Source organism: Erythrolamprus reginae, chromosome 5 (assembly GCF_031021105.1).
Source record: "Erythrolamprus reginae isolate rEryReg1 chromosome 5, rEryReg1.hap1, whole genome shotgun sequence".
Lineage (NCBI taxonomy): Eukaryota > Metazoa > Chordata > Lepidosauria > Squamata > Dipsadidae > Erythrolamprus > Erythrolamprus reginae.
In genome coordinates, this window is record NC_091954.1 from 37,368,711 (window position 1) to 37,393,670 (window position 24,960).

The 24,960-nt window shown below is 43.6% G+C and overlaps 1 protein-coding gene across 1 annotated transcript in view; it reads left to right on the plus strand.

Annotated features, from left to right (window-relative positions):
- The window catches only part of CPEB3 (cytoplasmic polyadenylation element binding protein 3), a 110,043-nt gene that overhangs the window by 33,091 nt on the left and 51,992 nt on the right, over window positions 1–24,960 (plus strand). The window contains 1 exon segment of the mRNA XM_070752415.1: window positions 23,267–23,357. Within this exon segment, the coding sequence (XP_070608516.1) occupies window positions 23,267–23,357 (91 nt within the window).

Sequence of the window (24,960 nt, forward strand, 5' to 3'; positions counted from 1 at the left end):
CTGTGATTCCAATTAGATCATATTGGCCCTCGTGTATTAATAATTCCAGTTCGTCCTGTTTGTTTCCCAAGCTTTGTGCGTTCGTGTACAGGCATTTTAGATGTTTGTGTTTGTTTGCAGGTAGAAATTTTTTAATCTCAGGTTTGTTTGTAGGCTTGTCCCGTTCCCCTTCCTTGTTTTGTTCAGTGTTTTGTCGTATAGTTTGGTCACCCTCCCCTCTCAGAGCTAGTTTAAAGCCCTCCTGATGAGTTGGGCTAGTCGGTTGCCTAGGAGGTTCTTCCCCGCTCTAGTGAGGTGTAGCCCGTCGCTTGCTAGAAGCCCTTCTTGGAGATAGTGCAGGCCATGGTCGAGGAAGCCGAAGTTCTTATGGCGACACCATCCTTTAAGCCAGTGATTTATCTGCGGGATTTTGCGTTCTCTGGCGGGGTGTCGTCCTCTAGTGGGGAGGATGGAGGAAAAAACAACCTGAGCACCCGTTTTTCTGATTGTGTTGCCCAAGTGGTCATAGTCTTTCATAATTTGGTTCATGTCTTTCCCTGTGTCGTTGATTCCCGCATGAATCACCAATAGTGGGTAGTAGTCCGTGGGTTTGAGTATTTTGGTGAGGTTTTCAGTTATGTCAGAGATTTTAGCTCCAGGCAGGCAGCACACCTCTCTAGATTGGTTGTCTGGTCTGCAGATGGGAGGCTCAGTTCCCCTGAGGATTGAGTCTCCAATTACCAGTACTCTCCTTTTCTTTTTGGCTGGCTTGGGGTGAGGGAGGTTAGCTTCTGTTGTTGAGGCTTTTGGTGGAGTTGTGTTGTGCTTGGTTCTTGGTGGTTCTTTGTCAGATATTTGCAGGTTTTCTTGTTCCGAGAGTACTGAATATTTGTTGCTTGTAGGCAGTGGGGTTGGGAGGAGGAGGGTTGGAGTTGGTGGAGGCTTGTTTTTTCGTCTTAGGGTGATGTGTGTCCAGTTATTTACTGCTTCTGGGGCGTGGATTCGGCTTAGCTCCTCTGGGGTGTTGGTTTTGTTGGGAGTCTGATGGATTTTCTCGTTGTGATGTTGGTGCTTCAGGGTTGTTAGGTTTTTCTCTAGGTTTTCGATTTTTTCCTCAAGTAGCTGGATGAGTTTGCATTTGTTGCAGGTAAAGTTTTGGAGGTTCGAGGGGAGGAGTGAGTACATGGAGCACAAACTGCAGCACACCATGGATTCAGTTCCGTCTTCATCTATGCTTGTTCGGGGAGTGACTTCTGTGTGCATGGTTGGTGTATCTTCTCTCTCACTCTCTGTGTTGTTCTTTATGTGTGTGGTAGGTTGCAGGGTGGGTGCGGGAGAGTGCAGAGGTGACATGTCTGCTCTTGTTGCTGGGTTGGTGATTTCCTCTGCTTCCCTGGTCAGCAAACCCGGTGTTCTTTTGCCTCGCGGTGAGCTTTTAGCTTCTTCCCAGCATGCACCAGGAGTATGCAAATTACCCCCTGAAGCTCAGATTCCTGGGTGGTGAGTTCCTCTGCTTCCCTGGTCAGCAAACCTGGTGTTCTTTTGCCTCGCGGTGAGCTTTTAGCTTCTTCCCAGCATGCACCAGGAGTATGCAAATTACCCCCTGAAGCTCAGATTCCATATCCTCCAACCCTCTGTGTGCGGCCCTCCGAAGCTCCATTTTCACTGGCAGAGGGCTACAGGAGGACAAGGCAGCTGAAAACGGAGCTTGGGAGCCCATTTTTGCTGCAGAAGCACTGCAGGACAGTCATTTGCTGTTTCCAGGGCATTCCCGCAGGCCAGATCTAAGTACCCTGGAGCTGGAGCTGGCCTTCAGGCCTTGAGAGTGACACCTCTGTTCTAAGACAAGCCACATTGAGCCCCTTTTCTTACCAGTAAATCCCTAGGGTTGGATTGGTAGTTTTATGTTAAGAAATGACAAGAGTAGAAGTGCACCAAGATCTTCCAGTCTTTGGTGCAGTACTTGTATGTTGACCTCTTTGCCAAGGGAAGAATAGCTCAGGCATGTTTAAAGGGAATTGTATTATGTATTAATTCACTTGCAGAATTTAAGCAATGGTGTTTGCAGAATTGTACATCCATACATTAAATGTTTGTTCTGTGGAGACTTTATTCATTTCTCTTTCTTTTGAATAATGAACTTCATTATTGGCTGTTGTGTTTTTATGAAAGGCACTAAAAAGTTAATTGATAGAAAATTGATTTATGAATGAGATTGTTATGTTGAATGGAAAACTATCAAACAATGTTTAAAATATATACATATTTTATCTTTATGTATATTCATGTATATAGTTCTATAAATATACTAAAAAGATATATTCTTTCATGGTGAAACCATTGGTTTTAGCTTTTTTTACTTTGTTATTTTGTTTGTAAAAATTATAAAGTATTTTGCTGGGGTTATGAATTGGTCACTTCCAGAACAAAACATACAATGTAGCTTGGATTTCAAGCAATAGTCTATGTCTTGATTGGAAAACTGTCAGTATTTTTCTGCTACAGTTTAACCAGACAAATTTAAACTTCTCTTTTAGGGCATTTGTATTAATAATAGACCTTTATTACAGTCAAAGACCATCAATATAATAATAATTTAAAAAACCCACAACATTCAAGAACCGCTTCAGATTCTTAGAATCTAGTATCAGATTCTTGGGTGATAAATGTAGTCCTTGACTTACAGCAATTTGTTGACCATCCAAAGTTGGTCATCACCCAAGTCAACAAAGACATGCTAGGTGCTGTGTTTCTTGGACATCTGGAGACAAATTACTTACAGAATTCATGACTTTTGGCTGACCAACCAAAATTGACCCATTGTAAATATACAAAAGATGTACATATCTCGCTATGATAAAGGCACACATTTGCGATGAATCCCCACTGCTGCTGCGCAGAATCTGGCCACCTGTGCTGTAATTATGACCTGTTCATCTTTAAGCAGCCACTGGAGATAGGTAGTGTCTGAGTGGCCAGGATAATTTAAATTTAATTTAATTTAATTCATTAGATTTGTATGCCGCCCCTCTCCGAGGACTTGGAGCAGCTCATAACAACTAAAACATCATATACAAATCCAATGTTAAAATAGTCTTTTTAAAAAAAACCCTATTAAAAACAGTCATACAACCCAAACACACCATCCATAAAGTCAAAGGCAGCTAAGTATATATCTGTTCCTCCATGCCTGAAGTTTGCGAAAGGCAGTCCTAATCTCCGGGGGGATCTGATTCCAGAAGGCTGGGGCCACCACAGAGAAGGCTCTTCCCCTGGGTCCCGCCAGACGGCATTGTTTCGTCGACGGGATCTGGAGAAGGCCAACTCTGTGGGACCTAATCCGTCGCTGGGATTCATGCGGCAGCAGGCGGTCCCGAAGGTACCTTGTAATTAGTGGCAAAATATGTTTTTTCCTAATGTCTGTATAAAAGGAGCATCTCAGGAGCATGTGTCCCTCCACCTCTCCTGAGTCACAAGGACAAAATCTTTCAATGAATGGTATTCTTTTGTACTTGCCGTGCAAAACAGCGGATGGAAGCGCATGGCACAGTATAAGAGCAAAGGGCATTTGTATTGAAGATTTTGTACCTCTCTGAAAGTAGCTTCAATGTTCTATTTTAGCATTTCCTGCTCGGGCAGGGGATTGGATTTGATGACCAGACGGTCCCTTTCAACTCAAACAAACAAACAAACAAACAAATAAAGCATTACACGCATTGTGCATCTAGGTAAACTTATTTTGGGTACAGCTGTGGTACATGAAACAGTGGAACTGCAGGGGGCTTCTGATTCACAAAAACTCTTCCTTACATAAGTACTCTGGTAGACCTTTAATAAACCTTTATCAGCAAATCTTATCTTAATTTTTCTAATCAATTTTTAATATGGCTGGGCAATGCTTTGGATCCAACTCTAAATAATTATTCTAAATGCATGGAAACCTGAGAACAAATATGATTATTATAATGAATCACAAATTCATTTTATTCAATTCAATTTATTAGATTTGTATGCTGTCCTTCTCAGAAGACTGTGATTTATTAAATAAGTGATTTTTAAATAAGTGATTCTCCGTACTAAAGGAGCGGGTCCAGCAGTCACGTGGGGTTGCTCACTTTCCAATCCGTTGGGACTGAGCCTAGTATTTTTAAAGCCTGCTGGATCCGCCTCTTCCCCAGAATTCGCTCAGTCCCGAATCCAGCGGGTCTCGTGAAGTGCTCGTTCCTCTCATAACACCTTCCCTTCGTTTCTTCTCTTCAAAATAAAAGTAAGATATTTCTTCCTTCGTTTAGAGCTTGCCTGCAATTGTTGCCAGCCGTACTAGGCTCGGCTCTGTTAGGGGAGAAGTCTGCAGCGCAGCTTCCGCGGTTTTTTTCCTCTCCGCTTGCTTGCAGCTGCCGCCGGATTGGAATTGTCTTTACAATCCTCTCGGCTTGGAGGTTTTTGTCAGGCAAGCTATTGTAATTCTAAAGGGCTAATTACCTCCTGCGGTGTGAGACATTTTCAAGCTCCCTTGATAGTCTCCTGGACTTAGTTTTTGCCCTCCATATTTCAAACGGAGCGGTTTGTTTTGGCACGAAGGTCCTCGCACCCATTAATTACGCACTTTCGGTTTGTCCTTTTTGGCCATCCGTCTAGTGCTTTCAGTCCACCGCCTGACCCTGGAGTAAGCTGTGAGTTTCTCAGGCCCGTTTCTCCACCGGCTTCGCCTCCAACCAGTGTGCCTTGGTTACTTTAATTTAAGTTTAGTGAGGCCTGCCACGCTGCATTTAGGGACACGAACTCTGGTTCCGCCCAGATTGCCCTTAAGTCGCAGTAGCTCCTTGGCTTAGAAGCAGGGTCCCCTTCCTCTTGGGAAAGCTAAATTCAAAAACTTCTCCCACCAAATTTTTTTGGCTCAAGTCTTGTCTTCTGTAATTTGTTCAGACTATGACTTCTTTTCCCAAGAGAGGCACAACTAAAGGTCCCAGAGAGGTTAGGCCTACTGGCGATGAAATTACTAGTATCCCCCAGGCCTCTTCCTCCTCTTCTTCAGGAGCCCACTCATTGGCCAAGTCCACCAGGGCTGAGAAGAGAAGGAACCTAGCCCTACAAAAAATCCATGAAAAATCAGCCAAACGTTTAAAAGTGCAGGCCCAAGTGCACATGAACCCAGACCCTCCAGAGGCCTCTAATCTGCCTCTCTCTGGCGTCACTGTGCTATCTCTGGATGAACCAAACCTAAACAGACCGCAACCTAACCTATGGGGCTTAGGTCCAGAGGAGCCAGATATTACGGAAAATTCCTCCCAGCCAGAAACTTCTTAGGCCTTCAGGGATTCTTCTACTATTCCTGCTGATATTTCTACCCTACCTCCGGAGTTTCAATCTATTTTTTCTGTATTGTCTAAGGCCATTGATGCCAAACTCTCGGCCATCAATGTGCCCTCTCTGTCTCATCCCCCTCCACGCTCCTCCTGTCCCGTGAGCTCCCTTTCATCCTTCAGAGCTCCAATCAATGAGGACTCGGATTCTTCCCAGGAAGAGAATGAGGATGTGGACGTAGAAGAGGATGATGACCCCTTTCAACGTCTGTCGAAAGATGAGGAATCTCAAATTAAGATTCCAGCCCCGGCTGCCATTTTTCCTTTTCAACTTTTCAAATCTCTCCTTCTCAAGGCAACAGTATCCATGGGTTTAGCCGGGCAGGAAAAGCAGGCTACTCCTTCCACAGACCCTCCGGAGGAGAATCTACCTTACTTCATGGAAGAACAGGAAGATAAGGAGGTAATTCCTATGCCAAAATTGTTCAAGGATGCTTTGCTTAAGCAGTGGGACCATCCAGCTTCTGGTCTTAACCCCACTTACAAGGACAAAAAATTATACAAGCTCTCCCCTTCGTATGAAGAGCTCCTAGCCTGCCCAAAACCCGATGAACCGGTCAAAACCCTCCACTCTGCAGCAGCCATACCTGGTGAAGCAGAGGAGGTTCTCCGTCCAGAAGACAAGCGTCTTGAGCAAATGCTCAAGAGATGTTTCTTCGCAGACACCTGTGCCATTAAAAGTGCTGCAGCAGCATCATTCTTTTCCAGAGCTATGCTCTTGTGGCTACGTCAACTCCAACAACATATACCTCCTGATGATCTACGAGGCCAACAGGATTTCAGTAAGATCTTCGCAGCCGCCCAATATGTAGCAGATGCTACACTGCAATCTTCCAGATTTGCAGCCAGGTCAGTAGCGGCCTCTACAATGGCCAGGAGACTCTTATGGCTTCGCCCTTGGCAGGCGGGAGTAAGACAAAAGTGGCAACTGGCCATGGGTCCATTGAAACGCGATCTCCTCTTCGGAGACCTTCTGGATCCTCTCCTTACAGAGACCACGGACAAGAAGAAGGTTTTAGGGCCTACCACCAAGAAGGCCACCAAACCGCAGCCCTTTCGATGCCCAAGTCTGTTGATCAGGGGTTCGCCTTTCAAAGAAATCCAGGTCAGTATTCCCCTCGCTTTCGAGCCCAAACTAGGAACACCAGAGGTAGAGGATCCCGCTACCAAAGAGGATCCTCTTCGACCAGGGCTTCCAAAAAACCCAGATGGTGAGTTACCTTCCTTTCCCATAGGCGGACGCCTGGCTTGGTTGTCCACCAGATGGTGCCGCTCTTGTAAGGACCCCTGGGTCATTGACACTGTAGAAAGGGGTCTCCGTTTAGAGTTTATTTCTTCTCCCCCCAAACGTTTTATTTCTTGTCCCTCTCCCAGTTCTTCCCCATCTTGTATCCGAATGGAGGAAGCTATTTCTCACTTGTTGTCTATCAAAGCTATTCAACCGGTCCCCTCTTTCCAGAGAGGTTTGGGCTTCTACTCTATCCTTTTTATGGTCCCTAAGACCTCTGGAGGTTGGAGAGCCATTTTGGACCTCAAAAATCTGAACCAATTCATTAAATATAGAAAATTTAAAATGCATTCCTTGTCGTCCATCTTAGCCGCCCTTCATCCTGGGGACTTTATGGTCTCATTGGATCTCATGGAAGCCTACCTCCATATTCCCATTGCCAAATGTCATAAGAAATTTTTACATTTCGCCTTCCAGGGCAGGCACTACCGGTATAAGGCTATGCCCTTCGGGCTTTCCTCGGCTCCTAGAGTCTTTACCAAGCTCTTGGGAACCTTGGCGGCCCATATCCGTGCCACACCCATTCATATTTTATGTTATTTAGATGACATTTTAATTCATGGAAATTCTAAAGAGGGCGTAGCTGCAGATCTCTCTTTCACCATGTCTGTTCTACAGAACCATGGTTTTTCAATCAATTTCAGTAAGAGCCAACTCCGGCCATCTACCTCCATTTTACATCTGGGAACCATCATTAACTCAGAAATTTCCCAGGTCTTCCTCTCTCCTGAGAGAAAACATAGCGTATTGGAGCTTATTTCCCATATTCAATCTCAAAGAACAACCTCCATCGTCACCCTGTCTTCTCTACTGGGGAAGATGGTGTCGTGCATTGGTATTGTTCCCTGGGCTCGTCTTCATGCCAGGGAGTTGCAATGGCTTCTGTTACCATTCCAGAGATCGGGGAACAGCAACTCGACTCGTCGCATCTCTGTTCCATCCGCAGTACTCAGATCCCTCAAGTGGTGGACTTCTCCAGCTCTGGACAAGGGATCTCCCTTCAGGTGCCCGGACCAGTTTGTTGTCACCACAGATGCCAGCCTATCGGGCTGGGGAGCCCATGCCCAAGGCCTAATAGTCCAAGGCACGTGGTCAGCGGAGGAAGCTTCCAGGCCCATCAATTGGCTAGAATTGAGAGCTGTTTCTCTGGCCCTCAAACATTTCAAACCTCACATCATCAACCAGCATGTTCTGATCCTTACGGACAACATAGCCACAAAAAGTCACATTTGCAGACAGGGAGGCACCAGGTCCAAGGCCCTCATGAGGGAGGCCCTGAAATTAAGTCTTTGGGCAGAGAGACATCTCCAGTCGCTACTAGCCGACCACATATCGGGAGTCCTCAACGTCCAAGCGGACTGGCTCTCACGATCGACTCTAGATCCAGGAGAGTGGAGCCTCCATCCGGCCTTGTTCCAGCAAATATGCCTCAGGTTCGGTCTCCCATTGCTAGACCTGTTTGCGACCGAGGCCAACGCTCAGCTCCCTTGATTCATCTCCAGGTTTCCATCCCCAGGAGCAGAGGCGACCAATGCTCTCAGGATTCCTTGGCCTCCAGGTCTACTGTACGCCTTCCCTCCAATTCCAATTCTCCCAGACGTGATCCACAAGATCATCCTAGAGAAGGCCCGGGTAATCCGAATAGCCCCTCACTGGCCTCGTCGGCCCTGGTTCACGGACCTCCAACATCTGTCCGTCCAGGACTCCTGGTGACTCCCCGTTTCGGTGGATATGTTGCAGCAGGGTGCCTCGCTTCATCCAGATCCGGAGTGGTTCCACCTCACCGCCTGGCTATTATCCGGCGCGATCTAGACCTGCGAGGGTACGACCCGGACACAGTGGAAATCATCCTAAAGGCCAGAAGGGGGTCTACCAACAGGATTTACGACCATACCTGATCCAAATTCCATCAGTGGTGCTCTCAAGAGGATTTATCTCCCCTGTGCCTTTCCATTCACAGGATAATCGCCTTCCTCATGAAAGGTTTTCATCAGGGCCTTTCAGCCAGCACCATCCGGCGCCATCTGGCAGCTATTTCCTCTGTCTTGGCAGGGCCTCGCAGGCAGCCACTCCGTTCCTTCCCGGAAATTCAAGAAATTCTCAGAGGAATTTCCAACCTCAGACCTTCTAAGGTCCACAGATATCCTACCTGGGACTTACCACGGGTTCTCCATTCCCTTACTCAGGCACCATACGAACCCCTGAAATCTGCGTCCTTCAGGTATCTATCCTTTAAGGTAGCATTCCTGGTGGCGATTATGTCTGCCCGACGCATATCTGAGTTGGCAGCTCTTTCAATCAGACAGGACCTCTGCCAGTTCCACTCAGACAAAGTGGTCCTGCACTTGGACCCCACCTTCCTACCCAAGGTTAGCTCCATGTTCCACAGATCCCAGGACATTGTCTTACCTTCCTTCTGTCTTAAACAGAACCACCACCTTGCAGTCAGATGGCACACTCTGGACCTCACCAGAGCGCTGAGAATTTACATCCAATGCACTAGACCCATTCGAAGGTCTGAGGCACTCTTTGTGGCCTATCATCCCACATCCATGGGATCCAAAGTGTCCTCAATAGTAATAGGCCGTTGGATTAGAGGGACCATCTCAAAGGCCTATGAGTCAGCTTCCCTCTCCATTCCAAGGAATATTACAGCGCATTCCACCAGAAGTGCTGCCACATCTGCCGCTTGGGTGACTCAAGCCCCATTGGAAGAAGTCTGCAAAGCAGCCACTTGGGCCTCACCAAATTCCTTCATAAGGCATTACAAGATTGATTCTTACGCTTCAGTGTATGCTGCCTTCGGCAGAAGGGTACTCCAATCCGTTATCTCTCACGATAGTGAACTAATCCCACCCTAGGGACTTATCTATTGGGTATGTCCCACGTGACTGCTGGACCCGCTCCTTTAGTACGGAGAATAGGCGTTGATTGCTTACCTGAACGCCTCTTCTCGTACGATGAGCGGGTACAGCAGTCACTTCCCTCCCTTATATGTTGCCTTTCTATCACTATACCTTAACCTGTCTTTCCTTCTAATCATGAGAGTTGAACATTATTGAGCCTTCACATCTGAGCCTAAGTCTACGAATTCGCGAATTCTGGGGAAGGGGCGGATCCAGCAGGCTTTAAAAATACTAGGCTCAGTCCCAACGGATTTGACAGTGAGCAACCCCACGTGACTGCTGTACCCGCTCATCGTACGAGAAGAGGCGTTCAGGTAAGCAATCAACGCCTATTTATTAAAATAACCATTTTTATTATAACGCATTCTGCTAGAAAGACTTTCCTTGAGGATGGGTCCCAGCATGAATCAGAAAGCTCAGAAAACTAAACCTCTGGTCTTTGTGATCAGTCCAGATTGGATTCTGCAAATAAGTGTTCTCCTGTATGTTGCTTGGAGAGTCCAAGCATGCGTTAATTCCATCTGATTGGCCAGAGACTGTGTTATAAAATTCCTTGGTCATGTCTCTTCCACCCAGCTGAGCTCCAGCTTTTCAACTCAGTCAGCCTAGAGAGATATGAATATATAGGTGGATTAGCAGAGGACTCCGCTTCTCTTCCATTGCACCTATTGATTGAGGCTTTAGATTCAGAAGGCTGTGACGATCCATGTGAGTGCTTAGAAACCATGTTGCCAGTTTCGCACTTATTCTGATTATTTCAGCGCTTGTAACCGTTTTGCCGGTTTTATGCCATTTTCTACTGGCTAAGTGCACTCACAAGGCGTGTTGTCAGTTTGGCATCTATCTTATGTTTTGGCCTTGCAGTGACTATTATTATTCCCTGAGTTTAGCTTGCCAATCCCTTTGGGGTCATTATATCTTTTGCAGTGGGATCCTTCCCAGGCTTGGGATTTGTCCCAGTGAGTCTTTTAACAGCAAATTCTTTACCTAGCAAGATCAGAACAATTTTAAAGGGGCCATCCATTCTGCCTACTTCCTACAAGGAAGAATTAGCTTCCTTCCCATGCAAAGCCTCTGTTAACTTGAATCCTACTAACAGACCTTCAGTTCTGTCAGCTACCTTTACTTCTACAATGGCAGGGCTCTGCCCTGAGGAGGATTTGGCCCCTGGCCTCTCTCAAGAACGTGCACATCATTATTGCTCAAACCATTTCACAAAGCATAGCCATAGAGGCTGCTTTATACCAGAGAGGTCTTTCGGGCCATCGGGTCCTTCCCATCTAGCAAGCGTGCATCAACAATTGCAGATTGATAGGGAATGTATTGAAGAACATCATTCCTCACTTCATGCCTTCCACAGTGATGTTTACATGGTGGGATATGACTACGAGTTTTCTGAGGATGAAGGCCTCGCCCCAGATAAGCTTCTGTTTACAGGGCTGTTTCGTCCCAACTTGTTTAAGACTTTGTCGTTCAATCCAAGACCACGGCCGATATAGGTGTAGTTGGTGGTTTGTCTGATGCATCTACAACCCCTCAGGACCCTAGCATGCTCCTCTTTATGGAGCCAGTCACTGATCAGGAAGTGATACCTTCTCCCAAACACTTTGTAGAGAGGCAGTTGAATCAGATGGACAAGAAGATGTACACAGTAGATCAGGACCTAGAGGAGCTTCTCAAATTACCATCTGTGGATGCTCCTCTGGCTTCTTTGGGTACAACGGCTATACTGCTTTCCGACACAGCGGGAGGCCTAAAAACCAAGGATGTAAAAGTAGAATTGGCTGCTTGTAAGATGCACCAGGCAGCTACCTGGGCATTTCAATCTGCTATAGCAGAGTCAGTCTTCTCCAGAACATCATTAATATGGTTATGGTTCCATCAAACGCAGGCATTCCCTGAGGACACCAGGATGCATCAGGACATAAGTAAATTGATTGCAGCTGCTGAATTTTAAGCTGATGCGTCCCTTGTTGTGACCAAGTTCACTTCAAGGGCCCTAGCATCCAGTGTCACCTCCAGGTGTTTTTTATGGCTAAACCATAGGCACGCTGATATGAAAACTAAATGGAAGTTAATGCCAGCTCCATTTTATTGATTTGATTTGATTTGATTTGATTTGATTTGATTTGATTTGATTTGATTTGATTTGATTTGATTTGATTTGATTTGATTTGATTTGATTTGATTTGATTTGATTTGATTTGATTTGAATGCCGCCCCTCTCCGTAGACTCAGGGCGGCTAACAACAATAATGAAACAACATATAACAAATCTAATATTTAAAATAATTAAAAGACCCTTATTTAAAAAACCGAACATACACACAAACATACCATGCATAAATTGTATAGGCCTAGGGGGAAGGGAGTATCTCAATTCCCCCATGCCTGACGACAGAGGTGGGTTTTAAGAAGCTTATGAAAGGCGAGGAGGGTGGGGGCAATTCTGATCTCTGGGGCGAGTTGGTTCCAGAGGGTCAGGGCCGCCACAGAGAAGGCTCTTCCCCTGGGTCCCGCCATACGGCATTGTTTAGTCGACAGGACCCGGAGAAGGCCAACTCTGTGGGACCTAACTGGTCGCTGGGATTCGTGCGGCAGAAGGCGGTCCCGGAGATATTCTGGTCCGATGCCATGAAGGGCTTTATAGGTCATAACCAACAATTTGAATTGTGACTGGAAATTGATCGGCAACCAATGCAGACTGTGGAGTGTTGGTGTAACTATGGGCATACTTAGGGAAGCCCATGATTGCTCTCGCAGCTGCATTCTGCACGATCTGGAGTTTCCGAACACTTTTCAGATGTAGCCCCATGTAGAGAGTGTTACAGCCTTGAGGTGATGAGGGCATGAGTGACTGTGAGCAGTGACCCCCAGTCCAAATAGGGCCACAACTGGTGCACCAGGCGAACCTGAGCAAACGCTCCCCTCGCCACAGCTTAAAGATGTTTCTCTAATGTGAGCTGTGGATCAAGGAGGACGCTAAAGTTGCGGACCCTCTCTGAGGGGTTCAGTGATTCCCCCCCCCCCAGGGTAATGGACGGACAGATGGAATTGTCCTTGGGAGGCAAAACCCACAGCCACTCCGTCTTATCAGGGTTGAGTTTGAGTCTGTTGACAGCCATCCAGACCCTAACAGCCTCCAGGCACCGGCACATCACTTGGAGACTGGACCATAGTTGTTGAAAATGGCTGGGTCCAGGGAAGGCTTCTTGAGGAGGGGACGCACAAGTGCCTCCTTGTAGGGATCCGGAAAGGCCCCCCTCCCCAAAGAAGCATTGACAATCTCCTGGACCCAGCTCCGTGTCACCTCCCTGCTGGCCGAGACCAACTAGGAGGGACATGGATCCAGCAAACAGGTGGCGGAATTCACAGCTCCAAGGGCCTTGTCCACTTCATCAGGTGTCACCAGATCAAACTCTTCCCAGACAGATGGACAAGTACGGGCCCCAGTCACCTCGACTGACTCGTTGTCAGTCAACTCTGTTATCCAATTGGAGTCGAGGTCCGCTCGTATCCGAACGATTTTATCAGCGAAAAACGTGTTAAAGTCCTCGGCACTACTCTGCAAGGGCTCCCCAACTCCCCCCAGTTAAGAAGGGAGTTTCGGGTCACCCTAAACAGAGCGGCCGGGCGGGATTCCACTGATGCAATCAAGGCAGCATGATACGCGTATCTTGCCGCCCGGAGTACCACTTTGTAAGTCTTAATGTGAGCTCTTACAAGTGTTTGATCGGATTCAGATTTATTCTTCCTCCATCGCTTCTCCAGACATCTCTTCTGGCGTTTCAACTCCTGGAGCTCCTTGTTGAACCATGGAGCTCTACGGGGTCTAGTGCCGGGGAGATGGCGCAATGGCACAATCCGGTCGAGAGCTTCCGCTGCAGCTTTGTTCCAGGCCTCAGCAAGAGACTCTGCCAAACTGTGGACGAGTGCATCTGGAATAACCCCAAGCGCCTTCTGAAAGTCCTCTGGGTCCCTAAGGCGTCTGGGGCGGAATAACCTAATCGGTTCTGCCTCCCTGCGGGGAAGGATTGGAGTCAGGAAGTCAAGCCATAGTAGAAAATGGTCCGACCATGACAAAGGCAACACTTCTAAGCCCCTTAGTCTCAGACCATTACTCAATTGCTCAGAAAGGAATACCATATTGGGTGCGTGCCCCCCCTCGTGAGTCAGACCCTGTATTACTTGAGTCAGGTCCATGGCTGTCATGGTGGCCATTAACTCCTGTACCAGTCCAGGGGTTTCACCAAGTGATGGCAGTTTGAAGTCCCCCAAGACAATAAGTCTGGGGAACCCCACTACCAGCCCGACTACCTCTTCGAGTAGCTGAGATGGAAGCTGAGATTCAGCATCTGCGGGACATTCGGTGCCAGTGGAAAAACGGAGTTTCAGCTTCTATTCAATCCTCTTTCTGGTACCAAAGTGCTCAGGGTGTGGACAGGTGGAGAATCATTCTGAATTTAAAGAAGTTCAATGTACACTTAAAGTACAAAGTCTTCAAAATGTAATCCCTGCATTCCAGGCGTAGTTTTTTAAAGGGGGTAGCTAATTTGTGACCGCCTACGGTGCATAGATACCCTTACCCGGGACCTAACCCTAGTCCTACAGGCCCTCATGTTTCCCTTGTTGGAGCTGTTAGGGTCTCCCAGCTTCAGACTGTGGACAGATCTCTAGATTGCAGTCCTTAGTTTGTAGCTTGCAGTCAGAAGTGGAAAGATTGTCCCAGCCACGTGCTGTAATGCAGCCATGTGTCCAGCCTCCACTTCCACAGCGCCCCCCAAGGAGGAGGGCTGTGTGGACAACTGTCGGTTCAGGAAGATTGCGTGCAGTTGAGCAAAAACATAGCAATTTTGGTCTCTCTGTATCGAATTCCTATAGTGTTCTTGCGGATTTAAATAGTAAGGATGTTGGAGATATTAGCAAGGTCCCTCAGGCAGAGAATGAGGGGATGTTCAAAGGAGAAGTTGTCGTAAATGTCACCAAACCATCAAATACAGTTAGTAGAAATAAAAAGAGGACACATTTTCTTGTGGGTGATTCGACCGTTAGAGGTGTTGATTTGGGACAGAGCAAGGATGTGGTTAAGGTGCTGAGGTGTCTCCCAGGGGCCACTGCCAGCAGGGACAGGAGGCGGATTACAAACATTGTTAAGACTGTGAGTAAAGGTAATAACGTTGATGTGGTGGTGCATCTTGGCACAAATGATTTGTCCCAGAGAAATGTTAATGTAGTAAAAAGAGATTTTCAATGTCTAAGTGTGGAGCTGGGTAAAATAACTGATTCAGTGACTTTCTCAGAGGTGTTACCGGTTTGTGGCCAAGAGGATAAAACAACGTGTATCAGAGAGTTTAATGTGTGGTTAAGGCAGTGGTGTAAAGCTGAAGGTTTTGGCTATGTAAGTCATGATGTCAGTAGGTGGTCTAATAGGGAGTTGTTTAAGAGGGATGGTTTGCATCCATCATACAGAGGTACCCAGGTGCTCGGTGAGGAATTCAGAACTTTTTTGGACAGGCATTTAAACTAGGTAAAGGGGACAGAGATGTAACTGATGTGGGTGATTTTTGTCCCCGACCAATGAGGATAAAGCAGTTTTTGGAAGCTTATGAAAAGGGAGCTGCAAATAATATAGAGGTAGTTGTTGATGATAAGGGGCAAACTAATAACGAAAATAATGTTCTTCGGGTAATGTGCACAAATGCTCGAAGCTTGAGCAACAAGCTCTGGGAATTAATGGCCATAATATCTAGAGATAATTTGGACCTGGTTGCCATAACTGAGACATGGTTTAAGGATTCTAATGAATGGGAAATATCCATACCAGGATATACACTGTATAGGAAGGATAGAATAGAGAGAAGGGGAGGTGGAGTAGCCATTTATATTAAAGAAAGTCTAAAAACAACACTAATTCAAAATACGTGTCAAGATCTAGAGACTCTCTGGATTTGCATGCAAAATAAAGAAGGTTCTGTCATTAGAATTGGGGTGATCTATAGGCCTCCAGGGCAATCCGAGGAATATGACAACAAGATGGTGGATGAAATTACCCAAATGGCAGTAAAGGGAGATATTGTGGTTATGGGTGATTTCAACATGCCTGATGTTGACTGGAATATCCCCAGTGCCCTTACATGCAAAAGTAAGAATATAGTAGAGGCCTTTACAGGAGCAGCTCTGGCACAGCTGGTTAAGACACCAACTAGAGGGGAGAATATTCTAGATTTAGTTTTTACGAATGGGAATTGGGTTTCAGATGTCAAGGTGGGAGAAAATTTAGGTTGCAGTGACCATCTATGTTTGTGGTTTGATGTAAAAACTCATTGTGAGCAATCCTATAATGCAACCAAAGTATTGGATTTCAGAAAAACAAATTTTAATGCAATGGGAGAATATTTAGATAATGAATTAAAGGGGAGGGATAAAATGGCAGGAGCGAGCATCCAGTGGACTGTATTAAAAAAGGCCATCTTAAAAGCTACTGGACTGTATGTAAGACAAATAACTAAAGGTAAAAGGAAGAAGAAACCGCTATGGTTTAGCAATGATGTAAGGGCTATAGTCAATGAAAAAAAGGCTGCCTATAGGAGGTATAAAGAGTCTGGAAGTATAGCTGATAGGGAGGTATATAAAATGAGACAGAAGGAGGCGAAACAGATAATATATGCTGCTAAAGCCTCAAAAGAGGAAGAAATTGCCAAATCTGTAAAGAAGGGGGAGAAAAACCTTCTTCAGATATATTAATGATAAGAAGAAGAAAAACTGCGGCATCACGAAGCTTAGTACCGGGAATAATACATGCATTAATGGGAATAAGGAGATCGCTGACCATTTCAATAGCTACTTCTGTTCAGTTTTCTCAAAAGACACCTTACAAAATAATACTATAGAGGGATATAGCATTGCTTCCAGCTGTACGGATTCAGCTCCAGTGATCTTAGAAGCCGATGTCTTAGAAGAACTTGAACGATTAAAGATAAATAAGGCAATGGGTCCAGATGGCATCCACCCCAGAGTTCTTAAAGAACTCAGATCTGTCATTGCTACCCCCCTGACTGATTTGTTTAACCAATCCTTGTTAACAGGAGAAGTTCCTGAGGATTGGAGAATGGCCAGTGTTGTGCCTATTCACAAGAAGGGCAGTAGAGAAGAAGCTGGTAACTACATGCCAGTTAGCTTGACATCAGTTGTAGTTAAAATGATGGAGACTCTACTCAAAAAGAGGATAAATCAGCACCTAAAAAACAATAACTTATTAGACCCAAATCAGCATGGCTTTACTGAAGGCAAATCATGTCAGACTAATCTCATTGATTTCTTTGACTATGTCACAAAGGTGTTGGATGAAGGTGGTGCCGTGGATATTGCCTACCTGGACTTCAGCAAAGCCTTTGATACGGTTCCACATAAAGAGCTGATAGATAAATTAGTGAAGATTGGACTTAATCCCTGGATAGTTCAATGGATTTGCAGCTGGCTGAAGCGTAGACATCAGAGAGTTATTGTTAATGGCGAGTATTCTGAGCAGAGTCAGGTTACAAGCGGTTTGCCACAAGGATCTGTTCTGGGTCCTATTCTTTTTAATATATTTGTGAGTGACATAGGGGAAGGTTTGGTAGGGAAGGTTTGCCTATTTGCCGATGACTCTAAAGTGTGCAATAGGGTTGATATTCCTGGAGGCGTCTGTAATATGGTAAATGATTTAGCTTTACTAGATAAATGGTCTAAGCAATGGAAACTGCAGTTTAATGTTTCCAAATGTAAAATAATGCACTTGGGGAAAAGAAATCCTCAATCTGAGTATTGTATTGGCAGTTCAGTGTTGGCAAATACTTCAAAAGAAAAGGATTTAGGGGTAGTGATTTCTGACAGTCTCAAAATGGGTGAACAGTGCAATCAGGCGGTAGGGAAAGCAAGTAGGATGCTTGGCTGCATAGCTAGAGGTATAACAAGCAGGAAGAGGGAGATTATGATCCCACTATATAGAATGCTGGTGAGACCACATTTGGAATACTGTGTTCAGTTCTGGAGACCTCACCTACAAAAAGATATTGACAAAATTGAACGGGTCCAAAGACGGGCTACAAGAATGGTGGAAGGTCTTAAGCATAAAACGTATCAGGAAAGACAATGAACTCAATCTGTATAGTCTGGAGGACAGAAGGAAAAGGGGGGACATGATCGAAACATTTAAATATATTAAAGGGTTAAATAAGGTCCAGGAGGGAAGTGTTTTTAATAGGAAAGTGAACACAAGAACAAGGGGACACAATCTGAAGTTAGTTGGGGGAAAGATCAAAAGCAACATGAGAAAATATTATTTTACTGAAAGAGTAGTAGATCCTTGGAACAAACTTCCAGCAGATGTGGTAGATAAATCCACAGTAACTGAATTTAAACATGCCTGGGATAAACATATATCCATCCTAAGATAAAATACAGAAAATAGTATAAGGGCAGACTAGATGGACCATGAGGTCTTTTTCTGCCGTCAGACTTCTATGTTTCTATGTTTCTATGTGTGTCTTGGGTGTCCATTCCAACAGAGTTGTCCTCAGATTGGATCCAACATTCATGCTCAGAGTCAACTCTATTTCACAGAGGCCAGGAGTTGTCTTACTGGATTTCTGCCCATATATAGCTTGGGTATATCCCATGCTTGGACTCTCCAAGAAGCGCACAGCAGAAAGAACATTGGTTTAACCTTACTGTTCATTCTATGTGTACTGCAGGATATAACGTAAATTAATATAACGACCCATATATTGGATAAAATACTTACAGGACAAGACGATAAATTGATCAGGAAATTATATCAATATATGTTAGAAACAGACAAGATGGAAGACACTGTCAAAGAACCTATGATTGCATGGGCCAATAATGTGCAACATAATATACACTTAATTGTCTGGGGGAGAGCATGGAACAACATTTGTAAAATCACATTGTCAGCAGCTTACAAAGAACATTTTTATAAACTTCTTTATAGGTGGTATCTGCCCCCGCAAAGACTCACCAAAATCTATCCCAATCTTAAAGACACATGTTGGAAATGCAAGAAACACCCAGGAACCTTTTTTCATATGTGGTGGTCGTGCCCCAAAATTCAAATTATATGGAAAACCACACATAGGTGGCTCAGAGATATATTGGAAGAGGAAATTGAATACTCCCCAGAAAGCATGCTGCTGGGCATTTGGAAATTATGTTACCCCAGACAAAAGCTCTATCTGGTGACGCACATAGTTACCATGGTCAGAATTTCAATAGCACAATTATGGAAGAAAGAAATTACCCCGTCTGAAAATTTAATCATTGAAAAAATTTTCAGTTGTGCTGAAATGGACATAATGACAAATGAAATTTAAAGGAGATAGAAATAAAGAAACTAAAGAGATATGTAAAAAATGGTATAGATGGATCCGTAATAAAAAACAAAATTGACAATATAGAGTATAGGTGTAAGTGCAAAAGACTTGAAAATATTAACATTCTGTTTTATATTGATATAATGACTTTATTTGTATTGTATTTGGTTGGTTCATGGTACAATGAAATGAATTTGTAATAATGATGTGATAACAGAAACGGTACCAGATCTGTAAGAACAATTATTTGACTTTTTTTAATTTTAAGAACAAAAGCTTAAATAAACTTTATTTTTTAAAAAAGGAATAATTCCATGTACAGTGGTACCTCTACTTAAGAACTTAATTCATTCAGTGACCAGGTTCTTAAGTAGAAAAGTTTGTAAATAGAAGCAATTTTTCCCATAGGAATCAATGTAAAAGCAAATAATGCGTGCAAAGCTATTAGGAAAGAAATAAAAGCTTGGAATTTGGGTGGGAGGAGGGGGACGAAGAAGAGGAGGACAGTCACTGCCGAAGGAAGAAGGTGAGGTGAGGGGAATAAAAAAAAATCCAAAAACGTTAAGGCTTTAAAAAAAAAGAGGGACTCTAAGGCAGCGAGGAGGAGCATGCGCCTCCCATACACCCGGAGTGAGGCTGCCTCCCATACACTGCAGGAAACTGGCCGGGCCTTTGTGCCACTCTCAAATTTCCTGGGAAATTTTTCCAGGCTTGGGTTTTTAAGTAGAAAATGGTTCTTAAGAAGAGGCAAAAAAATCATGAACACCCAGTTCTTATCTAGAAAAGCTCTTAAGTAGAGGCGTTCTTAAGTAGAGGTACCACTGTATATTCCTTTCCAACAGTAAACCAGTTCAGATCGGCTACAAATTTCAATATAATTTTTGGAAATAAATTCCTCTTAAATGATAATTATAGTGCATGTGCATGTGTGTAGGTCAGTGGTGGCAAACTTTTTTTGGCTTGTGTGCTGTATGTGTGTGTGTGCATATGATAGCACAGGTGCACGTGCCCACACCCATTTCCTCCCCCCCCCCCGCTGCTCTTGTGCATGTGTACAATCTCCCCCATCCCCACGCATGCACACAGGCCTCACTGGGATGGTGAAAAAATGACCAAACCAAAAGTTTGTAAAAATAAACTTTTGGTCTGCCTGTTGTGCTGTTTTTTGCATTCCGTAGCCTTTAAGGAAGCTTCCTGAAGCCCCAAAGTGCAAAAAACAGCACAATAGGCAAACCAGAGGTCCGTTTTCTGAACTTCCGGTTTGTCCATTGGGCTGTTTTTCACACTCCGGGGCTTCAGGAAACTTCCCTGTAGCCTCAGGAGTGCAAAAAACAGTACAATGGGCAAACTGGAGGTCCAGGCCAAAAATCACCTGGCTAGTACACATGTGTGCTGGAGCTCACATAGGACAAGCCTCGCATGCCCTCCGATATAGTTCTGCATGCCACTTGTGGCACACATGCTATAGGTTCGCCATCATGGGTGTACGTTGTTGTGTAAATCAAATGGTTCCTCCAATTATACTTATGTTTTTGAAGTTGAGTTTGGTAAATGTAGCCTAGTCTTTTCTTCTGGAAGATGAAAATTTATCAAAAAGAAAGTATTTGTAGCCCAAAAGTTATTATTTTTCTTTTATTTTTTAAAGTATAAATGTCCCTTGAGTGTTAATTTTCTGCTCTTCTTGTTTACCCTCCAAAAATAAAATATTTCTGGCAAATATTTTCAAGAGCTGCTGCATACTACTTATTCTTCTGTTGTGCTTCAGTGCGTTTACCTGCTGCTAAGTTGTTTGTACAATTTTACTCTACCCAAGGGTTTTCTATCAAAATAATTGCTTTATTTTGCAAGAGCTTCCCTTGGATGCAAACAGTATTATTTTCAGGATATATTTCAAATTAAGATGATTTCATCTCTTGGTTACCTTGTATCTTGGCTTTTGTTTATCTACATACCGTACTTGGAAATGTAAATTTTATTTTGGTTAAGTATCTGTTTCTATACAGTATTTAACTTTTTGTGATCTTCATAGAAAAAGCAGTATTATTAAAATAATTACCTTATGTTGAAAGCAAAGGGGCAGAGCCAGCCTTTCCTTGGGTGCAAATACAGTGGTACCTCAAGATACGAACCCCTCGTCTTACGAACAACTCGTGATACGAACCCGGGGTTCAGAAAAAAATTGCCTCTTCCTATGAACTTTTTTCAAGTTACGAACGCGTTCGGAGGCTCCTGGGAAATAGGAAGGAGTGGGGCCAATTGAAATTCTCCCATCTGCAGCATCATCGGTCTCCGGGCAGACTCTCCCTCAATTTCGCCCGAGGGAGAGTCTGCCCGGAGACCGATGACGCTGCAGATGGGAGAATTTCAATTGGCCCCACTCCTTCCTGGAGGTTGCTAATTCCTAACTTCTAGGAAGCCCCATTCTGGGCTCAGCAGCCTTTCCATGATCCCTTCCCTTGGCGCAGAGAAGGAACCGGCGGGGAATCCCACTGCCTGATCCAAAGGGATTCACAGGATCTTCCTTGGAGGGGGGCGGGAAGGACCTCAGGAGGGGAGGGGTGAGGCAGGGCGGGGCCAGGCAAGGGAGGCCAGAAGGAGGGCTACCGGCTGTTTTAAAAGGTGACAGCCGGGCTGGGGGGGCTTCCCAGCAACCCCCCCAGCCCGGCTGTGACCTTTTAAAATGGCCGCGCGGCTTCCCAGCCATCTCCCGAAGCCAAACACCAAACCCAAACTTCCGGGTTCGCCGGTCAGAGGCTCCTGGGAATCAGGAAGGAGTGGGGCCAATTGAAATTCTCCCATCTGCAGCGTTATCGGTCTCCGGGCAGACTCTCCCTCGGCCGAAATTGAGAGAGAGTCTGCCTGGAGACCGATGACGCTGCAGATGGGAGAATTTCAATTGGCCCCACTCCTTCCTATTTCCCAGGAGCCTTCGAATGGCAAACCCGGAAGTTTGGGTTTGGCATTTGGCTTCGGGAGATGGTTGGGAAGCCGCGGGGCTGTTTTAAAAGGTCACAGCCGGGCGGCAGCGGTTTTTTTTGCGGGTTTTTTTTTGGTTGCACGGATTAATTGACTTTACATTGTTTCCTATGGGAAACAATGTTTCGTCTTACGAACCTTTCGTCTTACGAACCTCCCCCTGGAACCAATTAGGTTCGTATCTTGAGGTTCCACTGTAGTATTATTTGTAGGTTATATTTTAAATTAAGCTTATTTTATTTCCTTGCCTACTTTGTATCTTGGCTTCTGTATACAGTAGTCCCTCGCTATACCACGCTTCACCTACTGCGGCTTCACTTCATCGCGGGTTTCTGAGGAAGCCGATCGGCAGATTTAAACAGCCCGCCGAACTCGATCGGCAGGTTTTTAAAAATATATATATATCTAAAATTGTAAATACTGTATTTAAATACTGTATCTAAAATAAATACTGTGTGGGAAGGGTTTATAAACACTTAAAACAATGAAAACTTACCAAACAATTACAATATAAATGCTTAAATAAGTACTATCAGTCGATAAATTCCCCATTGCGGATTTCACCTATCCCGGCCAGGTCTGGAACGTAACACCAGCGATAGGTGAGGGACTACTGTATCAGCATACTTTGAAATATAAAATTCATCTTGGTAAAGTATCTTTTTCTGTACTGTGCTCTTATAATCTTCGTAGAAGCATTAAATTATATTTTTTAAAGTTTTACTGTAAAGTGGGTTTTACTGTAAACTGTGATTTGGATGCAAAAATTTGCAAGCAATATTCCATTCACAAAAGTTAACTCTTGCATCCCACTGTTTCTCTTTGTCTAAAGTGTTTTTATGCTTGAAAGAACTCTAGAATCGCACAATGATTTTGAAGAGGGAGAAATATAGTTGCAATAAACTTGAAATTCAAATACATGCATCTTGACGCAAACTAATTTAATTGGAAGTAGAGAGGTGTCTTCTTCATCCCATTCTAGATCAGTTGACAGAAGATATTATTTATATCTCAGTTGTTTAACCTTTGTCCACTGTACACTTTAATAGATCATGCTAAGTGTGTGAGAAAATAGGACATAGGATAGGATAGCCTTTACTTCAGAATACAGTTAAATAGTTTAAAAGTAGGCTGATATGCTAAAATGTTAAAAGAAGTTATTTGTTCAACAAAATTGCATTTCTGATGAAGGATAAGTATGATCCTCCTATTCACTTGTCGTACTGCTTTCAACATTTGTTAAAATTATTATTAACTTGAGCTTTGCACATTTTTTGCTAATCTTACAATAATTTGTAATGAATGAAATGTGTTAAATGACTGCATTGTTTAGTGACAATTTTGTAACAGTCCTTTTTTTTGTTTTGTTTGTTTTTTTCCTAGGACCGGAATCGGCCCTATGATACTTTTAACTTGCACTCTTTGGAAAACTCATTAATGGATATGATAAGGACTGATCATGAACCTCTTAAAGGTAAACACTACCCTCCCAGTGGCCCACCAATGAGTTTCGCTGATATAATGTGGAGGAATCATTTTACAGGTTAGGAATATTCATATGTTCATACTTACCTTAAAAGAAAATCAGCTTTTTTCCCTGCTCTAACATTTTTATGTGTTATTGCTTTTTTTTTTGCTAGTAATTAAATTGCTAAATGTTTAAAGCTACTCCTTGATTTTAAAATCTCAGTTAATTGAGATGAAAAGTAAGTACAGAGCATGATTAATGATGCAGTTAGATGTCAAATCATAGTTTATAGATTGGCTCTTTTTCTCCAAAAATATTTTATATCATCTATTTTAAATTTACAGTCAAATAAATAAACATAATGCTAAAAATACTATTTTCTTCTATTTTAAAAAGAGTGTGTGTAACAAACTGGTAGCCTGTGCATTTTAAATCTGGTTAGTTAGACAGGAAGCCAGAGGCTTTTAATATATATACCGGCAACTTCCAAAGTAAACAGCTATTACAACTAACTCTGAGAATCAAGACATAATGTCTCATGAAAGGGATAGCCCTTTTTCTACAGCTTTCTTTTTTATTTTTAAGAACTCAGTAAGTGTGCAACCTGGCCCATGAATAAGAATAATCTTAAAGTTTGAAAAAAATGTTAATCAGCTCCAATTTCTAAGTCAGCATATTTCTTACGTATAATGCAACCAAGAAAAATCATAAATGGTCCAGAAACATTTACTAACTTAAACCTAAGATGTATAATTTCTTTCTGGGTGATGTACAAAGTTGAATAAAACAATTAGAACAAATCAAATAGTGGCCATTCCTCTAGAATTGACAATGCCATTGGTCTTTGCATTAGTGGTGTCCCACCTGAATTATTATAGGGGTTTTTTTAGCAGCTATTTTCTAATATGTGCATATGTGTGTGTGCGTGCGCACATGCGTGCACACATACGCACAAACACACCCTGTTTTTCCCAAAATGAAACATCCCCTGATAATAAACCCAATGGGGCTTTGAGTGTACAGGAATAAGGCCAAGTGCTTATTTCGGAGTTCAAAAAATATAAGATGGGGTTTTATTTTCGGGGAAGCATGTGTGTGTGTGTGTGTGTGTGTGTGTGTGTGTGTGTAGTTAGAATATTTCTCTACTGTCTGAAACATCTCATTAACAGAGGAAATTGTAGAAATAAGAACAAAAAAAGCTTAAATATGTATATTAAAATAATTGAATAGCAAAGTATTAACAAAATAATAAAATTGGAGAATGAAATTGTTAAAAGCTTGGCAGAATAATGTCTTCAATTAAGGACATCAAAAATAGGCTAGGTTAGCTTCCTTAGGAGTAGAAAGAGATTTCTGATATTTTAGATTATTAATCAGTGTCACTGTTTCAAGGGGTATTATGGTTTTTAAATTACATACCAAATGATCTTGTTCTTTGTGCTTTGTACAAGCTGAAATTTGAAAGTCACTATCCACTATTACTGAATAAAGAGACTTGACTGGTTTCTCTGTAATAATGTTAATTATTATTACTGCTTGCTGTGATATCCATTGGGCAAAGGTCATCAGCCACTGTTGCAATCTGGCAAAAAGTTAAAAACAGCCTACA